Raw genomic sequence first — 16,793 nt, forward strand, 5'->3', positions numbered from 1 at the left:
TTTCACCTTTTATATATCAGGAAGGTTACCTGGACATGGATTCATGATAGGATTTTTTAAATTCTGTTAATTATCTCTGTTTGTGTTGTAAGCTTCTTTATATATTCTTTCTTTAAATTCTGGTTGAACCTCATTTTTTTCAAACTCATTTTTAACCATATAATCGTTCATCAATAAAATAATTTTTTTAAATAAATTCAAATTTTTTTCTATTTTTTAAGAATACATTTTCAAAAAGATCATTTTTACTAATAATCGTAAAAAATACTGCTCAAACATAGGTTAAATAGTACGAGTTCTAAAATATATACAACTATTCATATATTTTTACACTTCACCGTGTTATTACATCTACACCATTGATTTTGACCACAATCATTACATTACTGTCCAGATTTCTTAAAAAAAGGTTGAACCCCAACTTTGAGGACCCCCACCATCTCACTCCTAGAGTTTTGTAAGGGAGGAAAATCCCAGGAAGTGTCACAACAAGCCAGGAAACAAGAGCTGTCTGTACACTGTCTCTACAAGGAGTCTAATTTCATATCTCAGGAATCGAACCTCCACAATCATTACACTACTGTCCAGATTTCTTCCACGCAGAAAAGATGTTAGAGAAGGTGTCAAGGAGAACCTACATTTAACATTATTCAACAAATAAAAATAAAAACCAAAAAGATAAGAAAAATAAAAATTACAGAAATATATTGGTCTGAGCCCTGAGGTTTGACCGTCGTCAGCACAGCACCCATTATTGTATGTCACATCACTAAAAATAATTAACCAATAAAAACCTCAAAAAAATTAAAATTATAAATAGAAAAATAAAATCACCTCTCTCTCTCTTTCTCTCTTTGTCTACATTGCTTCTTTCGGGTGATGGTCATAAGATGCAAATTAATTGTCAGAGTTAGTCACCGATGATCAACGGAGTCTGCTCCACCTCCTCCTGAATTTTCAGATTCCATCGGTACGTTTTCGCTCGTATTGCTTTTATTTTCTTTTTGCTAATTAATCTGGAAATTTGATTTTGTTCTTGATATTGGAACGTTGCATTTATTGTTTAGATTTATTAAGGCTGTGTTTGGGAAGTTTTGTTGACGTGGATCTGTAGATTTTTGGATAAAATTTGGTGTCCTTTACTTGTTTTGTGTTTTTAGAACTCAATATTTTGATTAGAAAGAGAAGATTGTTTTCCTTTTATTTTGTCTATGATACCGCATATATTTGGAAATATGTGAGTTTATAATTATTTAAAATTGTCTAGTTTTTTCCTCTTTATGTTGGCTGTATAATGTAAATCTTTATTTCCCTTAAACATGTCATCTCTTTATGGATTTTTGTTTTCAATTTTTCATTATCCTTAGTAATGTTATTTTTGGAATTGGCGATACAATGGAAGTTTAATGATAGAATTGAGATTTTTCTATTTAATTTGGTACATTGGTTCTGTTGAACCGTGTACGATAAATTTACAATTACCAAATTAATAAGCTTCTGTATTAGGAATTCTGAAGCAGAAAAAAAATTTCTGTCCAATTTCATAAATGCTGCACAAGTTGAAAGGGTTTTGCTGTATCTGTCATTTAAGGGTATAAGAATAAATGATTTATTTATGGGAATCACAAAGTTGAATGAAAATTTTGATGTCTTGGATTAAAAGAAACATGATTATGGGGCTGTTGAAGCTAATTCTGGGACGGGTAGGTCATTCATAGGATCAAGATTTTTTCGTCGACTGAAAATTAAGTTGATTTTATAATGGCTCAAAAATTGCTGAACTAAAAGCAAGTTGACTGAAAGAGAAGAATCTGTGTAGCGTTGTTAGTGTCTATAGAACTAGACACTTTCTGAAAATTGATGTTGTTATGCTCCTGTATGTTGTCCTAACAGCCCTTTCCATCTGGAATACAAGAGATTTGACTTTCAATTTGGAATCCAACTAAGTTTTGTCCAGGATTTAACTAAACTAATTGAAGTCATGAAGATCAAATTTGGTCCAAACAAAGATTTTATTTTTGGTTAATATAGTAACTGTTGCAATGCACCTTTATTTAATCAAAATAATTATTATGATTAGTATAACTTCTTGCGCTTTTCTAAAATTTTGGCGATTTTACGGAATAATCATATTTTTTTATGAAATTTCTTGATTTTTACATAAAATACACGGAAAAGTGCAAAAGAATCATATGTAATCTAAAACAATGTAAGAACTGGAGTACCTAAGAGTCTGGTGGTGTCAAAGGACACAAGAAACATTATTTTATGGATAATACGTTGCTAAATCTCAAGAAATTTTTTGTAAAATTTCAAAAATAAAATATAAACACGATAAATACGTTATACGTAAACTACCTTAATTCTAGGAAATGCACCACATCTATTAAAAAATACTCACAAGAACATTTTGTTAACAATTCTATGCTTGTGTGAGTTGACATGTTAAAGCAACTACAAAAATGAACCCACTTTACATAAGGAAGCTCTAGAAGAAGCAATATGTAGAGGCCTTGTAGACTTTTCATTTGCTACATGAATCACATGAGAGTGAGAGATGAATGAGATGTCTCATAAGACCTTAAAATAACATGCCTAATATTATTTTTAACTCTTTTGCAAAAAGATTGAACATTTGAACCCCTATCTACAAGATTTTACTACAAATTAAGGGTAGTTTCTCCACCTAAACTCACTGTGTTTGTGCTTGAACTTTTAACAGTTATCTAGTTTCAGAAATTTGATGGAATAGTTTCATTTTATTTTGGACCAAAAAGTTGGCAAGTATGCAAAATTTGGACATAAAGTTGGCCAACTATTTGACCATGAATCATGAAATTGATTTTAAGATGTTGAGACATAAATGAGAGCTTTCATCATTATTTACAGAATACCAAAAATAGGTTCTGGATTAGGACAAATTAGAACCAATGTAGATAGCAAAATATTATTCAAATAGATTGAAATTTAGGAGCTTTAAATTAAGGGCATGTCTGTCAAGGTGTTCTACATGGTTAAATGAGTGGTGGAAAAAAGAATAGTACTTGTAGGTCCTATGAAATGTGTGGATAAAAAGTGGTTTATTCAAAAGTATTTTTTGATCAAAGTGTTTATAAACACCTAGAAACATTAATCCGAACATACTCTAAGACTCGAATTCTGTTAATTGATGATTCAAAAATCTTTTCAATGTCATTTATAACATATTTAAACCTAAAATTGAATCAAAGTAGTGAAGGAAACAATCAAATAATGAACCGAGGTGAAACCGAATTTGCACCGAAGTTTGAAAATCTTATAAACCAAAATGAAAAATTTATGGACTATTTTGGACAATATATATTCTTGTTCTACCCAAAATGAGTGGTATAGACGTTTGAATCACTTACTGGCAAGAAAGAGCGGTGTTTGTTGGGAAATTACCTTAATTATCACTTTAAATATAATTCACAATATTAAATTGGAGATCTCTATATTTAGAAAGGACACAAGCTATTGCCACTCTCAGCGTGCAGTTCATGTTATTGTCAGAGTGTTATATAATTTTTGGTTTATCGTCCTGTTGATTGTTGTCCTTATCACCCGTAAACGATGGAGCCTGAGAGTTACATTGTTGGGTTTTTGATACCCAATAAATTCCGGATTATGATGTTAACGTGGGTTAATATTATTTCATAGGCATAGGTTGATGAATGAAATAAGTTCAACAACCAAGTCCATGAACTACACCGGCCCCAATTATATTCCATCTTGGATGGTTTGAATCTTGACCCGTTTAAACCTCTTAAAGGTCCAACTTAAAGCCTAACCCTAGAGTGTGTGTGTATATATATATATAACCCTAGCCACTTTTTTGTGATGTTTCGTGAGGTTTTGTGTGAAAAAAAGTGGAATCCTGGCTGCACCCTTTGTGTGTCAAAAATTGGCCTCTAGAAATGTCCAAAACGCTTGTTTACCGTGTACAATTGGTGGTTCCTTCATAGTATACCTTTGTGGTGTCTTTTCCTAGCCTTTGTGGCTACAAATCATCATCTTTTCTTGTGCCACATGGGTGAGATTGAATAGCAATCAAGTTGAATTAGATCGGTTGTGGTTTGGAGCCGATTGGATTAGTTGTTGGTAGATAAAGGTACGTTGGACTGAGTCCGGAAATCACCGATTTAAAGATCATTTGAGAGAACTTCCACAACATACATATTTTAATCGTGTGAGCTAACTTGGCCGTAGTGTATCTTAAATGATGATAGCTATTAATCTCAATCGTGTTGCAGCCAGTGTGGCTCTCGCAGTATCATATTGCAACTAAAAGGTGGCCCATATGGAAAATAAGTTTCCGTATAATCTTGAACATAATTTATATACTTAATTGACACCATACATTATCACTAAACATTATACATACGAAAACTCTTACCTAGCTGTCTAGTTCATGCCATAAATTTCACCTATACTTCAGCTGATTTGCATGTACCAGAAGATGACGCTAACACAGAGGGTCAGTGATCAAGTCAGTACCTTTAGATCAAGTTAGGTTAGTAAATGAAGTTGCACCTAACCAGCTCTTGAAGTTTATAGTGTTGTTACCTGAGACAATCTAGGTTATTTCCTTTTGTCATGTTTGGAAATTAATGTTATTTTATTCAGAATTATTTTGTGTTTACAATATCAACAGAAGGTTTACACCTTTAGCTGTTCTATGATCCATCATGCAAATAAGTCAGAGTCAGGGAGCTATAGTTGTTCATGGAAAATATGCTTGAGCCATATTAATGGGAACATATAAAGATATGAAATGTTGAAAGTTTATGGGCGGGACACTTGATAACTCTTTATCATTGGGCTGCAATAAGTAAGACTCTGATTATTATCTTATTAACATTGCAAACTTAGCATATTTAACTTGATGCTGTAAAATTTTCAGAAATCTATCTCAATAAAATAAAAATTCGCCATAGAAGTATTTATTGGCAACAAACTATAGATAATACAAATTGATCTGATGTTGCCAAAGAACAGGGAAAGGAAAGATTTTAAGTGGAGGATGGTTATAGAATGAGAATAAAGTGACAGTGGTGAGGAAAATGATAGGGGATTAAAAATGTTGATAAATCTCTTAAAGATCCTATAAATAGTGATGCTAAGGTAGTCTTCTATGTCATTTCTACTTCTAGTAATGTTATGTGATTGCAAATTTAAGAAAAAATTATTTGCAATTTTATTGATTTATTTATACTTGTTTGCAAGAATGATTTTTAACTTTGTTAATTAGTTTTATTGGAAATTTTCAATTTGTGTTTTATCATGATCATTGTCTTTTGAATTGTTTTATTAATTTGTTTTGAGGCTTATGCTTTAAAAATGCCTTGTGAGTCGGTGACTAATGCCTTCCCCCATGAAGGTAGAAGGCCTTGGTATTTGGTGGAACCATTTTAAAATTGGGTGCATCAACACTCTTTTCTCTATATGATATTGTAGGAATTAAAACGACGACACCAACTAACTAATCATTATTCTCAATAAACTTGAAGTCGGCTGCATGAATCATTTATTTGCTATTTTTTTAGTTAATTGCTCTACTGAAAAATCCAATGCAACTACGCCCTTCACAATCACAATTGACCATATTAATTTTGGTTCACCTGTCCCGCTTCTAAAATTTTCTACCCCTATACGATCACTCTTGTAAGTGGAAGTTCCTCTAAGTCTATGCAAGACATGTCCCACCACTTGAGTCGCAAGCCCCTTAACTTATACCAAATTGATAATACCCTCAGTTTTGGGTGTATATTTTTATTTCTTATCTTATGCAGTCCATTATATAGAGATTGGATTGCTTTATTTATATGTCACAATAGATTCAAGATAAATTGATACCACATACAGAATCTATAAGTTGTTTATATTGTGGATTGTTAATCTTATCTGACAAAATTTGAGAGGCAAGGCCTCTTTTCAATGTATTGAGCAATGGCTTAAAGTGGCCTTCTTGTGTCAGCTTTCTTGATGTCCTTAGTTTTCTGTTTGGATTCTTATGATCTTAAATCTGTCTTCATTTTGTTCTATGTTTTGTAATGTTTCTAGATAAATATCTGTACGCCCATCTGTTTTTCATCTTTTGACTTTATGGTTCATATTGTCATAATTTTGAATGCATTATCTGATGCTGATTGAAAGTTTTTTGTTGATTATTTTAGTTTATATTATAAGGAACACAATAGTCGAACTAGTTACGAGTTACTTTTATGTGGCTGTAGGGATAAAGGTACACAACTGAACGCCAATATCTGTCTTTGTTATAACTTTTCCAAGAGTGGATATCATATTTCTACGCCTCCTGTGGATTTAGCTGACAGTAAAGAGGCTTTGTTCTCATTTTTTTTTTTTCTCATTTTTCAATCTCCAAATTTAATTTAGATTAGGTAATGTTTGAGTCTTTTTGTTATTGTTGTGTCATGCAGCTTGCTTGATTTGCCGGGCTTGCTTTATGTGACTTCTGAATAAAAAGTTGAAGTCGTAAATTTTCTATTTATTAAAATGAAAATAATTTTGCTTATACATATAGCTGTTCTTCCATCTGTTTAATCTTTTATTGCCAAGGCAGAGTAATTGTCGTATTGACCCTTCGCCTAGTTTAAGAAGTGCCAGTAAAGTGGTCTTGTGAGTTTCATGTAATTATGTTTTTGATTTTGCCGTTGCGTATCAAATTTGTGTAACCTTTGACTCCTCGACATATTTGGTCAATGCGTTTCCATGAAATAATGTCACTTACTTTATATAACTTGTCAAAACGGTTGCATTTCAATTAAAGAGGGATGTAACGTATCGGGATAGAAATTTTTTAGTATAAATGCAGATGTAGTTCAGAGCAGTTTACATTATGGTGTGGTTTTAGCAGGTGAATGCCTTATTGAGGTAATACAAGCAACAAGACTTTATCAAATGGGTTCGGTGGGCATAGCGCCTACTTCTGGCTTAAGGGAATCAAGCAGCCATGCTGTGGGGGTTGATAGGTTGCCTGAAGAGATGAATGACATGACAATCCGGGATGACAAGGTATTTTGTTCATGATGTAAAAGATACTTGTATTTTTCTGTCTGATGCTGTCCTAATAAGAATTACTCAGTCAGGAGAATGGTTTTGCCTTGTTTTATGAGGGTTCTGATTTCGTTTATAGGAAATGGAAGCAACAGTTGTGGATGGTAATGGGACTGAGGCAGGCCACATAATTGTGACTACAATTGGTGGTCGAAATGGCCAGCCAAAGCAGGTGATGTGCCATAGCATGTGTTATCATTTCTAGCACAAGTTTATGTGCATTTTGTATCCAGGAAACAATACCTTATATTTTCCTAATTTTGGCAATGCTAGTAAACGATTCATGATTACTATTATACATGCTTTTAAAGATTTTCGACAACTTTTCTCCATTGATAAAAGTTTAATTTTAGGGAACTATCTTGATAATCCAATAAGAAGAGTTTCCACTCATGAAAATCCTCTTTTAGGAGTGTTATCATAAATATTTGGGTTATATATCGGTTTGTTGAGGTATTTTAATGTCATATACGTGTATTCTTTGAGACCTTCCTATTTCTAATTCCTATCCTACTGTATCTTCCTTAATGTTTTACAGTTGCATTTATTTTTTCCTTGTTTTTTTATCTTCTTTTGTTGTTTCCAGACCATTAGTTACATGTTTTATCTTCTTTTGTTGTTTCCAGACCATTAGTTACATGGCTGAACGTGTCGTCGGGCACGGATCATTTGGAGTAGTGTTTCAGGTAAAATCTTACTTTGTTTATGACTGGAATTCCTTGGTACTGCTTAATTTCTCCCATTTATTCTCTTTGGTGACAATCATAAGTATCACTCTTTGCTGTTTTTCACTGATTTTTTAGGCGAAATGCTTAGAAACAGGAGAAACAGTGGCCATAAAGAAGGTTCTTCAAGACAAGAAATACAAAAACCGTGAGATGCAAACCATGCATCTCCTTGACCACCCAAATGTTGTGTCCTTGAAGCACTGCTTCTTCTCTACAACTGAAAAGGATGAACTATATCTTAATCTGGTACTCGAGTATGTCCCAGAAACTCTTCATCGTGTTGTCAAGCACTATAATAAGTTGAACCAGAGGATACCGCTGATATATGTCAAGCTATATACTTACCAGGTAATTTGTTATCCTCTAATGCACAGCTCGGTTTAATGCATGGTGTGTGTACCGTTCAGATTCTTGATAACTCGGTGTGGATGCCAAATCTAGCCTCTTTCTTCTGTTGGAAACTTCTATTTTAAGTCTTGATTAAATTGGCCTTAAGTGGAGCCCCCTATTCTGAATTTTGTTTATGTTTAATGGAACTTGCTTTCTACATTGATATGATTGATTCTTGTACTTCAAATCTCTTAGAATTTTCTTTGCAGTTTTTACATATTAATGTTGATGGGTTTTATGCACGATGAATTTCTGGTATACAAATTCAACTTCAATTATGTTATATGTGCGCTAACTTTGATATTTTGTTTGCTGAATGCTGGTTTTATGTTTATATATCGCTTATTTTGGGAACACCAGACATTTTACTTTTCTGCCTGTGTTTTCTTGATGTATAAACAGATGGAATCTACCTGAGTTTTGTACAAATATTTATTAACTATACTGCTATTTGGCAGATATTCAGAGCATTGTCTTATAACCACCATGCTATTGGAGTGTGTCACCGGGATATCAAGCCTCAAAATTTACTGGTACATTCCATGCTATTTTGCTTTTGATTCTATGCTGTACTTCTTGGATAGAAGTTGAAGAAAATTAGGAACATTAGTTATGTTTGACATAAAAAAATTAGTCCCCTCAAGACCACTGAGGTGAGTACTCGTCTATAAACTTCATGGCCCTATAGGATTAGTTGAGGTACGCGTAAGCTGGCCTGGACACCCACGATTATTAAAAAAAAAAAAAAAAGTCATCAAGCTGTAGAACTTCCTTTTGGTTGCTCTAGGTCAGTAGAAAAGATAAATCAAGTGTACTTTCATACCCCCTTTTCTTTCTTCTTACGTTTGAATTTTCATCAAACACACGTAATGTAAATTAATTCTACTTGTCAAAAATGAGCATCATTAGCGTTTTCTATTTCTTGCTGGAAACTGGAATATGAGGTCTTAGGTTGGCAAGGTCGGAATTGTTTTTATAAATTCCAATCAGAGATTTTAATTGGAAATTCAGTTATTCTAAGCACTAAGTAGCCAACGCCTTTCAGAAAGAAGTATAACTTGGGGTCACGGCTATACACTTCATTCATGCCATTTTGGACACACACACTACAAGAAGAGGCTAAGCCTTATTCATAATAAACTTGGGGTCTGCTTTATCAATCAATTTTTGTCATTTTATTTGACATAGAGCTACCTTTCCAAAATGTCCTAGGAAATCAACCCTTTTATTGGCAGACCGACCACTGTTATAAGAAATCAAATCTTTTGTTGGTAGACATATCGATGTTATGAGTGCTTTGATTTGGAAGATTGACATGTTTCACAAGTGTATTTATCTGCCTTCAGATTTTCCCTTTCGTTGTCCCTTTCAACTTGCTTGTCCCATAGAAATCACTTTTTCAAGCTAATACTTGTGACCTTTTGCAGGTCAATCCACATACCCACCAGATTAAATTATGTGATTTTGGGAGTGCCAAAGTTTTGGTATGTAGGATGCTATCATAAAGATGGAACGACTTTTATGAAATTGGCATGCTTTATTACTTAATTTCATGATTTTTGATAGGTTAAGGGGGAGCCAAATATATCTTACATCTGCTCTAGGTATTATAGAGCACCCGAGCTTATTTTTGGAGCGACTGAGTATACTACAGCTATTGACATTTGGTCTGCTGGCTGTGTGCTGGCTGAGCTTCTTCTTGGGCAGGTAGTTGGCTTATTTCTTTTTGCACAAGTTTGCACTGCTGGAAGCAAAGTTCTCTTAAATGGCACAGTTGGCCTTTGTTTTTTCAGCCTTTGTTTCCTGGTGAGAGTGGCGTGGACCAACTTGTTGAGATTATTAAGGTTCTCTCTCTCTCTCTCTCTCTCTCTCTCTCTCTCTCTCTCTCTCTCACACACGCACGCATGCACAGACACTTTTAAATGAACGTGCACACTTTTGCAGTATCTCTTAGTTATTTGGATTTTTACCATGTAATTTTTCTTGGGATTTTGGTTTCCTTTGCGTGTGTTTTTCCAGACTGGTGGTGGTGGTGGTTTTGTGGGACCTGTAGGCAGTGGGTTGGTTTGTCTTAATGACGTTTACATCTCAAAGAGTGTGACAAGATTATATGATTAATCTTACTTTAATGCCATTTCTGGATAGAGTCTGAATTAGTTCAAGTATTGGAAGTTGTTATTGTAAATTTCGATTAAAAGAATGCTTTTTTTTTGAAGTTGCTATTGTTCCTCATATGCTTCCTATGGCTCGATAACAATTTGGCTCTCTTTCAGGTTTTGGGTACTCCAACCAGGGAGGAAATAAAATGCATGAATCCTAACTATACAGAGTATAAATTCCCACAAATTAAAGCTCATCCGTGGCACAAGGTATTTGTTACCTAATGTGTTTATGCTCATTTTCTCAACTTGTTTATTTATTTATTTTAGTTTCACTATCATTTATGTCTTTGTTCTGCATCAGATATTCTACAAACGCATGCCTCCAGAAGCTGTTGATCTTGTTTCAAGACTGCTACAATACTCTCCTAATTTACGTTGCTCAGCTGTAAGTTTTTGAATATCTTCTTTCTTTTTCTTGCTTTTTTTGTTGGCTGGGGGAGGGTTTAATTTGTCTACCTTGCCTTAGTTGTTTCATTATTTTTCATATTAGGTTGTTTTCATTACTGAAAATGGATTAAAGCCAGAATTGAAGCTTTTTCACTCACATTTCTCAATTCGTTGGTGCTGGTTTTTAATAGAGGCTTGTAGGGTCTTTCATGATTCTGCAATACTCTGCGAGTTATCTATTCTGGGCGTACTTTGGAAATTGACTCTATTTTGATGCAGTTGGACGCTTTGACCCACCCCTTCTTTGATGAGCTACGTGAGCGAAATACCCGTCTGCCAAATGGACGTTTTCTTCCTCCACTTTTCAATTTTAAGCCTCTTGGTATGAAGTTCTTGAATACAACTAGCCCGACATTTTCTTTTTCCTGTTTAACATTATACCTAGTTAAAATTCGCATGATCTTGTATTCAGAGTTGAAGGGTGTGCCAGCAGAGACCCTGGTGAAGTTGATTCCCGAGCATGCCAGAAAGCAGCGTCCTTCCATTGGATTATGATCTCTCTTTGGTAGGAGACGAACCAGTGTTTTCCATATTGACATCATGTGTCTTTTGCAAGTCTGTTTGTTTCTCTTTTCCACCTTGTGTTTATGTTCATCATGCCCCTGTCCGCCATCAAATTGTAACATTATGTGGGTAAGGATGGCTCTTTTTATAAACAAAGATGTTGGGATTTCAAGTAATTTCTTGTTTAAGGTTCACATTCTCCTTTTTCTTGCTCATGCGTTCATCTTTGAGCCTCTGTACTTATTTATGATAAGCTTGAGATGGTGATTTATCATCCGACACAACTAGTATAGAACACAATGTAAGAAGTGTAAAATCTCGAGCTACTAATAATTGAAATTTAAGTGTTGAAAAGAGCTACTTCCATTTCTATATATATAGCCTCATTAGTGCTAATATGGGGCAGAAGCGCAAACCTGTAAGAACCATTTCATATGAACGTTGGAAAATTTGGAAGACAAGTGTGCAAAGAGGGAACTTTTTACAAATGCTGTTGAGGGAGTGTGACAATTTACAACGATTAATGGTACGAGCAACTTCAGGACACCAGAATTTGCTTGTATGTGTGTGCTCTTTTCATGGATTTTGGGGAGCTGGTTAGATTGCCAATGAGTAGTACCCCAAAAAAAAAAAGAAAAAAAGAAGCAATTTAGTCCAGGAGTGGGAACAATCAAGTTGGGTTTGGTTTGGTTGCGATTTGCAAACAGGAACAGACTGAGGATTAGGATTGAACAAAACTCCGGAAGTGAATGGGCCGAATTGGATCCGATCCAAACTGAATCGAATCGAGCAATTCTTCTTAAGTTAAATACTCGAAATGATATTTGAATCAAGAACTGACGGGTTTGGTTTGGTACTCTATTCTAAATAAAGAATCGAAAAATTGAATCTTCATTATTTTTTAAATTTATTTATTTTAAATAAGCCAAATTATTTTATTTTTTTTTCTAAATAAATTTGTTAACTAGTTAATTTAGCTAAAACCCAAAAATATGATTTTCTTATTTTTAATTTTCAGTCCAAACTCAACTTAAACAAATTGACCTAAGTTTTACCTAAATCTGTTATTTTATTGTAGTTCCGTTTATACCGTTTTGGCGAAATCAAATTGAAACTCGACAACGACTCTCTTAATCATTGTGAGCTTGCTATCTTCCTTTTTATCTTCCTTTTCAAGTGATTTTAACAATCAAACCTATGAAGAAATCAGTAAAAAGAAACGCAAAAGAAACATAAGATTAGATTACGTTATTTTATAAGAGTTAAGATTAAACTTGTCATTAGTTAAATTAATGTAACTTTGTAAATATTAAACAAATGTAATTATAGTACAAAACTCGAGAATCCAATCAAATCGATCCGAATAAAATTAAATCGAATGAACGAGCACAACGGTTCCACTTACTAAATGCTCGAGGGCCTGATTCGGTTTTCGTTAGCCCTACCCAGGATTATGGTTCAGTGGAAGCGAGATGAAATTACATAATAAATATTGAGTTTGGGTTAAAAATTATGACTTAAAATTATGTGGACTTTGTTTTCAATGTCAAAAATTAAGGGTAAATTGGTCCGTCCCTGGTTGTGAAGAGAATTGAACTAATGGTTTCCATAATGATAACAAGATAATTTGCATTAAATATAAACTAAAGTTCTATAAATAAATGATTGTACCAAATATGATAAAAGTTTGGTTCATTTCAAGATTTTGATTCTAAGTACTAGAACCAGGAACCAGATCAAACTGGCATTTCTTAGGTTACATGCATCACTGACTTATTAGGTGAAACACGTTTGCTTGGGTGTAGGGTAGTAGAAACTCCTGTAGAATCAAATTTGAAAATCCAACCAGCAAGTTCGGAAGAGGTGATTGACAAAAATAAATATCAATGCTTAGTTGGGAGACTTATTTATCACTCCCATACTCGTCTTGATATTGCATTTACGATAAGTATGATGAGTCAATTCATTCACTCGTCAAATCATGGACATTTTGATATTGTGATAGGACAGGTAAACTAAATAAGGCCTGGAGTGAAAGAGTTTGGGTCTTTTCCCGACAGTTGCTATTAAATGGATTAAATGAATTGACCGATTAACGGGTGAAATCAAGAAAAAGATGTTAAGCTAGGAAATTAAATCCGGGTCAGTGATCACTATGACTTCTGCTTTGGTCATTCAACTAATCTCTCAACCAAGGTTTTGCTTCCGACCTTCATGACCTCTTGCACTTCCTTTCACATTGCTAGCCTCACTATCCCAGTGGAATGGAAGAAATCCATCTTCCTATTCATGATTCCATGATTGAACCAATTCCATACCGGTTCCAAATTAGAGGAATGTTATGGTAAAACTTCATTTGAAACGATGTGGTAGAAAGAATCGAAAAGGAGTCTATTTTTCTTGTAATGGCTTCCATTCCGCTATTCTGATGGAGAAAAATGAAAGGTGAAACATAAATAATGGATCAACCCTCTTGGGGACTTTCTTAAAGAGGAGAGCTGCTCTTTCCAGAACTACATAACTAGATACAGAATTTTAAGTTACGTAAAGGGGACTCGGGGAAAAGGACTTCTATGTGAGAATTGAGGACATATACAAGTAGTGTACTTGACAGGAGATTAACTTCGGGGTATTGTACTTTTGTTGGAGGCAATGTTGGACTGGTATGCACAAGATATGCACTGGTCTATTTGCATGCAATGCAAATTACTCCTTCGATCAGCTGTAAAGCAGTGAAAGTGAAATGGAACATAGATTTAGAGTTCACCTTCTTAGGAATAGGAGGAAGAATTCTTGCCATTCACAGAGATAACTAACATAACCATCCTTCCACAAGTATTCCATTCCTATAAGCTCCTATTTTCCCTCTCCCCATTTTCCTCCACATTTTCCTTTCCCCCTGACAAAACTTGTCCCGCTTCATCTTCCAATCCATGCCTTGTCAATCTCTCGTACAGTTCCAAAGCCACATACCTTGCAGTCTCGGGAGATGCACTCACAATCTCGTGCCTTGTATCTAGTGTTGAAATACCAGATGCCGCTACCGGGTTCTTTCTACTCCTTGTAGTATCTTACGTGCCTCGACTCGTTAGATCTATTACACTATCACTTCATGTCGAGTATACAGTTGCTGAAGAAGGCCTCGTATGATATGTTTCTGCAAGTGAGATTTTCTCTCTAGAGAGCACAATGGAATAGCACTACATGAAGAAACTGGGGAGTTTGTTGTTTTCATATAAGAGTATGATTCTAGCTGGGGTTTGAAGGACTGAAATGGTGTTTTTAAATTTGAACTGATGTGAATGGAAAGTGCTATGTAAGAATACCATGTGGAAAGCAAAGGTTCAAGAATTATAAAATGACAAGAATCAATTTATGAGTTAAATTATGTTCATTCTCCTCTTAATTAATCGCGGTTTGGCTAATTGCCTCTTTTGTGCATATTCATACAAATTTAGCCACGTGGTAGAATGAAGGCCCACAAAAAGTGATGAAGTTTTTACCAAAGTCAAATATTCTAGTAAGCCATATAAAGTTAGGGATGGCGAGCCAATGCTAACTTTGTTCACGGAGCGCTATGTTTGATCCAAGATTTCGACATATTACTCATTAAATTCTTCGAAATATCACATTAACCTAAGCCATTGCGGTCGGCCAGCTATCGTGTTCTTGTGAGAGGTTGAATAGGCTTGTTAGCGGCCTCTCTTGCAAAATTTGGCTTAGATTCAATTTTGTGGTTGATTAGAAAACTCAAGTAATTTTTTATGTAAATCTAAAATTGCAGTAAAATTGGACTTAAAAAAGGCCTTTCCAACTTTTACCATGCAACTTCTCATGCTAATAATTGAAAAAAACTTGACGATTATTAAAGAAAGAATAATGTTATCTAACACTAGTTTAGATTATCACACTTAATATGTTCAATTAAATAAATCATATAACATTAAGTGAATATATTATTTAATATCATACAATTGCCATCTAAATTGATACTTGATACTAACAATACTAAATAACATTACTATTAAAGAAAAGAATAACACTATCTAACACTACTAGTGTTAGAATACCGATTTAAGTGTCATAATGTAATAAATTCAATTAAAGGTAAAATCATGCGATTCATTTAATTATGCTTGTCATTCAATGCCACTTAGGTATCACATAGATCAGTATTTAAAACATTAGTGATGCTAAACAACATTACTCTAAAGAAAATAGTATTGACAGTTCAAGTTATAGGGCACAATCCACCAACTTTGGGCGAGAAGGACTAGATAGAATAAATGAAACCAATTTGAATGCTCTTTCTTTTCTTTCTCGTCTTAGTAATTGCAAATCACATGTTAATTAGTGGACTCAAACGTATTAAATGGTATGGCAAAATGTCTCGACCCAATTTAGAACATCAAATGATTACGTCATACTTCAAGGAAAGGAAAGGATTGTACGGCCTTTAAACAAGTTGATGCTTGTACCCAAAATTGGCATGGGTGACACTGTAGAATATCGAAAAGTACGAGACAACTTCCTTCATGTAACTCAACAAAATAACTCCATAACTTTGAAAGAATGGGTGCCTCTTCACAGATGATGTCGCAATGATCAGGTCAAGAGTTTACCAAAAAAAAAAAAAATACGTCTCCACAATGTCATACATGATATATATAGAACCGACGCTTGCCTAGTCCAAGAATTCAAGAAAGTTGGTAACATAATGATTCCGGTGAACAGTGATGAATCTAAAGGTCAAGCTACTCGTCTATGTAGACTTAGAATATGTCAATATCCTAATATAGTGGACGGACACTCTCTTTCCCCCATTCTTGGCAGAGTCTGGCATGATCTTAGCCCTTAGGTATTCACAAACGTCACTAAATATATCCTTGAATAAGGGGAATCTAACATGGGCACTTTGTCCAACAAGATGTTATGCCTTAAAATTATAATGGAATTTTATTTTTATTATTATTTATTTATTTTTGGTTATTGCAGCAATATTTATCTGTACAAGAAAAGAACCGTTTTTCAGCTATATATAAATTACTAAAGTACTATTAAGAAAATGCATATTTGAAAATAAAAATTAAAGTACAAAATATTTGTGGCTCGTGTAGAGTCAATTCACAAGGGTCAACCATTTTTTCTTCCATTTAAAAAAAAAAAAAATCAATTAATATTGGTCGAATTTCGTAATATTCAGAGTCAAGAAAAGGGGTTCGACTCATTTTTTACCTCTAATTGCTATGCATCTAAATTTTAAACTAATTATCACAAAAGATTATTCAACTTTCACTTTGTCATTTATTTTCGTCACTGAAATGGGATAGTAAGGTAGAGGTAAATCTCACTTGCTAATTTTACTTTTTAAAATATTATGCAATGCCAACTGAAAACCGAAATTAGAATTCCTTGAAATGGATGTCTAACCGTATAATACCAAAATCGGTTGAGGTAATTAGACCTG

General features: G+C 34.1%; 1 protein-coding gene across 1 annotated transcript; it reads left to right on the forward strand.

Moving 5' to 3' along the window:
* Positions 1-820: 820 nt before the first annotated feature.
* LOC111409849 (shaggy-related protein kinase NtK-1-like) lies at positions 821-11,541 on the forward strand. Its single transcript, XM_023039932.1, has 13 exons — positions 821-970; positions 6,896-7,053; positions 7,175-7,267; positions 7,722-7,781; positions 7,899-8,171; positions 8,672-8,746; positions 9,641-9,697; positions 9,780-9,920; positions 10,007-10,057; positions 10,487-10,582; positions 10,677-10,760; positions 11,042-11,144; positions 11,235-11,541. The coding sequence occupies exons 2-13, from the start codon at positions 6,940-6,942 to the stop codon at positions 11,315-11,317; spliced, it is 1,230 nt and encodes a 409-aa protein (XP_022895700.1). The 5' UTR covers positions 821-970; positions 6,896-6,939; the 3' UTR covers positions 11,318-11,541.
* Positions 11,542-16,793: the final 5,252 nt, after the last annotated feature.

Source organism: Olea europaea, chromosome 15 (genome assembly GCF_002742605.1).
Source record: "Olea europaea var. sylvestris chromosome 15, O_europaea_v1, whole genome shotgun sequence".
Classification (NCBI taxonomy): domain Eukaryota; kingdom Viridiplantae; phylum Streptophyta; class Magnoliopsida; order Lamiales; family Oleaceae; genus Olea; species Olea europaea.

Excerpts from the sequence above, each read along its gene's own strand:
- LOC111409849 (XM_023039932.1), top strand. The coding sequence starts at position 6,940 with ATGGGTTCGGTGGGCATAGCGCCTACTTCTGGCTTAAGGGAATCAAGC. Across the intron at positions 8,747-9,640 it reads TCAAGCCTCAAAATTTACTG|GTCAATCCACATACCCACCA; the intron begins GTACATTCCATG and ends GACCTTTTGCAG. Across the intron at positions 10,761-11,041 it reads CTAATTTACGTTGCTCAGCT|TTGGACGCTTTGACCCACCC; the intron begins GTAAGTTTTTGA and ends ATTTTGATGCAG.